Source organism: Nomia melanderi, chromosome 14 (genome assembly GCF_051020985.1).
Source record: "Nomia melanderi isolate GNS246 chromosome 14, iyNomMela1, whole genome shotgun sequence".
NCBI lineage: Eukaryota > Metazoa > Arthropoda > Insecta > Hymenoptera > Halictidae > Nomia > Nomia melanderi.
Window position 1 is genome coordinate 4091322 of NC_135012.1, and position 7537 is coordinate 4098858.

General features: G+C 37.4%; 1 protein-coding gene and 1 long non-coding RNA gene across 4 annotated transcripts in view; one reads left to right on the forward strand and one right to left on the reverse strand.

The window, feature by feature from the left end:
• LOC116427048 (PTB domain-containing engulfment adapter protein 1) overlaps window positions 1–6582 on the forward strand; it is a 42284-nt gene extending 35702 nt beyond the window's left edge. For all 3 annotated transcript variants that reach the window (XM_031976929.2, XM_031976930.2, XM_031976931.2), the window contains exons 4-9: window positions 3032–3211; window positions 3294–3620; window positions 4410–4621; window positions 4699–4910; window positions 4996–5222; window positions 5308–6582. In XM_031976929.2, the coding sequence (XP_031832789.2) occupies window positions 3032–3211; window positions 3294–3620; window positions 4410–4621; window positions 4699–4910; window positions 4996–5222; window positions 5308–5382 (1233 nt within the window). In that variant the 3' untranslated portion in view covers window positions 5383–6582. The remainder of the gene's footprint in view (window positions 1–3031; window positions 3212–3293; window positions 3621–4409; window positions 4622–4698; window positions 4911–4995; window positions 5223–5307) is intronic.
• Window positions 6182–6973, reverse strand: LOC143175259 (uncharacterized). The gene is made up of 2 exons (XR_013000002.1): window positions 6864–6973; window positions 6182–6780 (listed from the first exon to the last, which is right to left on the reverse strand). It is a non-coding gene; the product is annotated as an uncharacterized LOC143175259 (long non-coding RNA).
• Between the last annotated feature and the right edge of the window lie 564 nt (window positions 6974–7537).

Here is a 7537-nt window from a genome sequence, read left to right on the forward strand (position 1 = left end):
GGTCGCGACGCGTTCCCGCTGTCGCCGTCCGCCATTTTTATCATCCCGATGCGCTCGCAGAAAACATTAATACCGGAACTACCGGACAGGTCAACGTGACCTGTCCCTGATTTCTTCTTTCATAATTATTGGAAAGATACAGCTGATTTCCCAGAAAAGTCTCAAACGAATTGATACAACAACAATCAAAGTGAAATATAAGTCAATGGAAATCTCAATAAACGTATCTGATGAGTTTCTATAAAATAGTAGGAAGAATAATAATGATAAATAATAATAATACATAGTGATAAAGATTGAAAATAATATTTCTAAATTTTTACAAATATGAGTTATTATAAGTAAATCAAATAATAATAATAATACTGCATGTTGATAAAGATTGAAAATAATGATATTTCTGAATTTTTACAAATATGAGTTATTATAAGTAAATTGGATAATAATAATAATAATAATAAATAATTATAAATAATAATTATAAAAATAAATTATTCCGTAGTTCTACTGTTAAACGTTGAACATCGTGTTTCGCCGGAACCTCGACAGCTATCACAGTTTACTTCTTTCTTTCTCGCTTTTCTCGTCGTGTTTCGGTTCAGATAAAAACACTAATTTACTGCATTTTAAACAGGCCAGATAGTCGACGAATCCTCCTTGGCGGCAAGGAGTAATCCGCGAGCAAATATAAACTGCGTTTTATCCGGCAGATAAAGATGCGGCTCCTCGACAATGAGATGTCACGAGGGGTGTGGCGTCCCGGTTTGCTCTTTTTTTCGGTGAACTTGAGATACGACTCGTTGCACGCGATAAGACGATTTCTTTTTATAGAACTCTTTCAGTTAAACTAGCAATCGGTTGCTCATTAACACCGAGACCACCGAATGAGTCAAAACGATAACAGTTGCTGCTCTAAGAAATCACTAAAGAAATTGATTCAGAAATAATTAAACCAAATAATCAGTGAATCCAAATCTCAATAGACGCGCCCTTAGAATTTCTATAGAAAAATTTCGAAAGTTCACCTTCGCTGAGTACCTGAGTTGAATCCAGTGTTAATTCAATGCTGAAACGATTAAATCATTTTGCTCGAAGTGTGAAACGCGACGTCTTCATCTGCGAATAATTCATGATCAACGCAGGTATTCAACCGCTATGGGGATCTGTAGATCGCGGCTGTTCGTCTTCTTTCTTTTAATTTGTAATTCCACGCTGTATCGTTAAGTGCTCGATGAATTTCCAAGTAATCTCCGTCAGCTGATCGGCTGTACTCATTAAAAAATTCTGTTTCAGGTTGCGTTCCACCGATATTATCAGCTACCTCGCCTCCTCCGTCGGTCGCTGTCGCTCGAAAAAGTTGCATAATCCCCTCGCCGATGTTTCTACCTTTCATTTCTCCGCGCGGATCGTTTGGCACGCGTGTGTGCGCCTCTTTCGGAATACAGATACGCGCGAGCCGTTGCTGGTGCGACGTTGGAACGCGCCAAAAGTTCATTGCACCTTGAAATTTCGCGAGCCACAGTGAATTTCACCGTCCAGTCGACAGGCTGTCGCCTTTTTTCTTCGGCTTTTGCCGATAAATAAAGAGTCCCAGGGACTATCGCTAACTTCCTGTTTTGGGATAGTTCAATGCCGCCTCGAGCCGTGCAGAAACTCTGCCTCGTAATGTTGCGTCAGTTCAATCAGCTGTATCTGTGTAATTTAACACTAGATTTATAGAACGAGCCAATTTGACTCATATTGAATTTTATAAACATTATTTGGTAAATCTTTGGGTCGATTCTGGACGAACGTCAATCTATCTTGAAACAATAGAATAAACTGTACAATAAATGTCCGTAAATCTAGCGTTAACTCTTTGAGTTCCAGAGGCTCTAAGTCATCAAATGATTTGACACAGCAAAACTAAACTTTGATATTTAATATTAAACTTTGTATAATGCATCAATGTAGGAAATATTGAAAGAAAATAGTTCTCTTCCTCGTTGCATGTGAGATTTCTTAATTCAATCTGAGGAAATGTCATCTCATTAGAAAATATTGAATATTTCCGGTGAAAAACTTCTGGAGTGCAAAGGGTTAACGCTAGGTTTAGACATATTTATTAGTACAGTTTGTGCTATTGTTCCTAGAAAAATTGACGTTTAAATCTTGTTAGAATAGAATTGCGTCGATCGAAACTTTTACCAAATAATGTGTACAAAATTCAATGTACCTTGACGCGTTCCGTGAACCTAATGTTAAAGGCAACGTTTGCAAAAAGTTAATTAACAGAAGTACACAACGCGCGGACAATCGATGGCTTCGGTTATATTTTGAACCGATAGACCATGATCTTTCAATGGAGATCAAAGTTGCGTTTTCTTTTTCTTCGGAAGATCAACCTTGCGCCATCCGGCATGCGATTGACTAAATTTAGTGCGGCTGTGTCTCGTGCAGTCTAATAAGGCCATTAAACGGCGGAGACAGATCAGCTGAACCGATCGATGCCGCCGACCACTAATTGCATGCTTGCGTCGCTGTCGATAAACGCTGGACGCTACCTTGACCGCTGATCCCGGCGCTGTATCGTCTCTATTAGATACTTATTATGGGGCAACGGTTTATGATAATCATCACGTGCGTGCTCGAGCGATTGAGGAATCTATAGGGAAAAAATGGAATGCACAATGCGACTGGTTGCATATGTTTATCCTAGATTCGCGAGATTTCATTCGGATTTCAGGTGAACGAAATTGTTCTGTCAGTCTGTTGATCTGTTAGCTTTTGTTTATAATTGGAATAACACTAGAACTACCAGATGGGTCAGAATGACTTGTTTCTGACTTCCTCGTTTAGTTACTGAAAAGGTACAGATACTACGAGAAATTATTAACGGAACTAATTCAGTAAAAATTGAAATCTCAATAAACGCTTATGGTTTTTATAAAGAAACTTGTAAAAGTCAGTTTGTGATCGGTAGTTCCAGTGTCAACAGTTAACAGTTTTTCGAAGTGTACGTCGATCTACATTTTTCTGTGAAACGTTTCAGTACCTGGGCAGCATAGAGGTTGACCAACCGAAGGGCATCGAGGTGGTGAAGGAAGCGATCTGCAAACTGAAGCTGAAACAGATAAGGAAGGGCGAGGGAACGAAGCCGCCGAAGGTGGAGTTGACCATCAGCATCGATGGAGTTGCGATTCAGGAGCCGAAAACGAAAACATCGCCAAAGGTATCGTCTGTTTCACGTTGGAACGTTCGTTTCCAGTGATACAGTGCCGAATGGGTCTTGATATTCAGTCGTGTGTTTTCAGCGAATCATGCATCAGTACCCGCTGCACAGAATATCGTACTGCGCCGATGATAAGGGGGAGAAGAAGTTCTTTAGCTTCATCGCGAAGGAGGAGGATGCGGAGAGGCACACATGCTTCGTCTTCGTTAGCGATAAATTAGCGGAGGAGATCACGCTGACGATCGGCCAAGCTTTTGATCTGGCGTACAGGCGATTCCTGGAGACGTCGGGCAAAGATCTGGAAACGCAGAGGCGGTGCATGGTGCTGCAGCAGAAGATCAAACGGCTGGAGCACGAGAATAACGTTTATCGCCAACGATTGCAAGACATCGCTACTATTAAAGGCTCGGTTAGTTGCGAAAGCGGCATAAGATTGAACAGTCAACACTGCGAACATGGAGTTTCAACCCTTTGCACTCGAAAGTTTTTTGCTAGAAATATTCGACGCTCTTTGATAAAATATAGACGATGCTTGCTGCGACTAATGTAAATAATTTAATCGATAAATTAAGAGACAAAGTAATTTACTTTGATATTTCACATAATGATGCGTTATACAAAGATTAGTATTAAACATGAAACTTTATAATTTTACTGTATCAAACCAAGTGGTGACTGAAAGTCACCTCCCGAGTGCAAAGGGTTAACCCTTTGCACTTGGAAGTATTTCGCTAGAAATATTGGACATTTTCTAACTAGACAAACACGTTTTTTTAAATGAACTCAAAAATTACAAGTAAATTGAGAGGCAAAGCTTTTTTATCTCAATATTTCACACTGATGTATTATATACAAGTATTAATACTAGAACTACCAGAGAGGTCAAATGACACATTCCTGATTCCTTCTTACAACTATTAAAGATAACAGATGATTCTCGGAAATTACTATAGAAATTGATTTAGCGATAAGCAAACTGAATTGTAAATCAATAGAAATTTTAATAGTACCACTGACGGAGTTTCTATAGAAAAATTTCGAAAAGTCAATTTGACTGTGGTAGTTCTTCTGTTAAATATCAAATTTTATAGTTTTATTGCATCAATCAAGTGGTGATTGTCATCTCTCGAGTGTAAAGGGTTAAAGTTATTGTTTAGAGTATAGATATTAAATAAGACCTTATTTATCCTTTTACCAGGCGGACGTGTCGGCATACTTGTCGCAGCACAACTTGCCAGATATCCTGCATATTTCTGGGTCATCGAATGATACGCCGCAAGTAAACGGGACAAGCAACAAGCCTTCCACTGGCGCCAACAATGACACCAATGGGAATACGCCGAACGGATCACAACCGCCACCAGTGCCTCCGAGGAGTTTTGAAAAGACATTCGATGATAACTTTATGGGGTGTGTAGTATGGTATTAGTATTCCTGAAAATGTTTGCTGGATATTTAACAAAAATGTTGCGTTATATAAACACAAGTGAGCCGACTCCTACGCCATCGGTTGGTACCAAGTTAGAAGGACTCCTGATGGATGAGTTCGAGGAAGATTTTAATCCAAGGGCTTACGAAACTGCGTCAAATGGCACCATGAATCATCAAACAAATCATAATTCCCTTCTGAATGGACAGATACCACCAAGTTCGAACTTCTTCTCCCAAAGTAACGGCATCACGAGTCCTCCTCCGTTATGTAAGTTGATTGCTCAGTTGTCATTCCGATACACGTTCTCAGATTCCAAATTTTTGTACAATTTTCCTCGTTTCTATTTTCTTAGTGGCTCCACCGCCAAAGGCAAAGGATTCTAGACGACAGAATGGAGTGAAGGAGGATTTATTTGGGAGCATTCCCTTCAACCCGGTACCACCGATGAATACGAAAAATGAGTTTAATGATCCGTTCGAAATGGGCGAGTTTGGAGCACCCACGACGATTTCCAATCCGAGCCAGCAAGAATTGGAGAACGCTATTGGTCTTCTAGATAAGAAACTACTCGAAATGAAGGTATACATGGTGATTCGATGCGAGTTAAGTTTATATACGTTTCTCTATTATTACAGAAAAAATCTAATCACAATTGAAATTTCAGGATGGTTTTAATAGAGGTCTTTCCATCGATACCGACGACTTCTCGTTGGAAAGTTTGGATCCCCTACGGAACTGAATGGGGGACTCCCTTTGAAAAAGGGAAAGAACAAGGGAAAGGCCAATTTATGCATTATGATATGTTCGTTAGGGAGCATGAAAGTCCAGGAAACCGTATAGGCAAATTAGGAACTACATTTATACGAAGCCAAAATTAGTCAATTATTATTATAATTATTCTAATCTTATATTTATCGTGATGTCTGATATTTATCACACGCCTATTAAATATCGATAGTAGTTTAAGTCTCGATAGCGGACCGTGCAGAGATGGTTAATCGTTAAAAAAAAAACATGCGAAAACAAATGGTATTGATACTTGATCATTTTTCTATTAATACCGTTTGTTTTGTTTTTCTTTTCTTTTTTTTAGAAGAAATCGAATTTTAACGCGCTGCGAAAGAGTAAAAGAACACGTTACGGCTTGATGAATGAGGTTCCTGAGTCGTAGGAGATCAGCACTTCAAAGACTCTTTAGAAGTCCCCATGTCTTCTATTAAACCAGTATATATGTAAATGAGGAAATAATATGCTATCATGTAGTAGACTAATTCTTGGAAGTCTTATTAATAGGAGGTGTTTTCTATTCGATGGATGAAATCCATTCCCAATTGAATGAAAATCAGTGTCATTCAATTCAATCAATTTCAGTCGAAGTAAAGTGGTGATCCGATAGTCTTTTTATCGGTGAATATTTAAAGGCAATACCGACAACAGTCGTCCCTATTACCATAAGGTTCAAGAGAAATTAATAATATATTTTTATGCAGATATAATCTAATTTAAGGTCAACCGTGTCTGTGCATTTTCTTTTCTCACGATACGAATTCGTAGAAGAAAACAGAATCGAAAAACTAACTGAAGTAGCGATAGAGACCATTACTACTAATAGATGTATGTACGTATAACATCTGCAATAATTTCGCCGAGATCATCCCCTATTTTCCTTCGATTGTTCTACTTCCCACAGAGAGAAAGAGAGAGTGAGTAAATAAGATGCAAATTGGTATGAATGTTGTTCAAGATTTAAGTCTCAATTTTACAAGGACACTTGTGCATGCCGAGATCATGCAATTGTTTAGAGATCGTGCAAGCCGATGCGTTTGATGCAGTAACAGGAAAGTTATTAATTGTGTACATATGAAATGCTGTTTTATTATTGTTGCTCTATTGTTTAAGCATTATCGTTAAGAATATAATGCGTGAATAATGTAACCAAGATATCTGTTTTCTTTTACGCCATAACCTCCATTCTAGTATGACCTTCAAACAAAAAGCTTCCAATCAATTTTTCAATTCTGCATAATTCGTTATACAAAATGATCTATTTATTTAACATTCCATACAGGAACCACATAACTTCCAACCATTTTCCTACATTTCATTCCAAACCATTATTCCCATGCACTATCAAAACCTAAACACCATGGAACACCCTATTTAACTCCCATTTAACATCTCCGTCGTAACATATCCTAAATTTACAATTCTTCCACTTACATTAACAGGTTGAACACCAACCGAATCAAATTTCTATAGTTCATTCAGTTAAACATTGATTATTCGCAAACATTTCTACATTATAAATAATACTACATAACACGGTAACATTCAGCTCGATTAACATATAATACTAATACAATTTAGTAAAATAATATTACATTTCTTCCATTTTGCATATTTTTCACATACAAAAAATTTAATTTAAAAATTATATTTTTCAAATACAGAAAATTAAAATAACATCAACTTATGCCATTGAATTACGTTGTTATTACAGGTTTGAATTGTTAAATATCAGTGCATTAAGTTGTACTTACAAACTAAAAATTTTCAAATAATCATCGTTTAATTGAATGAATTATAGTAATTCAATTTAATCGAGGTCACCAATGACCCCCATAGCATTCAACGTATTAACACGTTGAACGCCGCGCGATTACATAAAGCAAATTACACAGAATGGAAAAAATATAATATTAAATGATTTGATTGAATTGCATTATTATTATTGCACGTTCTTCTAGTTGAATGTCACGAAATTAGGTAGCATTATTTGTAATATGAAATGTTTCCAAATAATCGTCGTTTCATTGAGTGAACTATAATAATTCAATTTAGTTGAGGTCACCAATGATCCCCATGGCATTCAACGTATTAAAAAAACCACCATC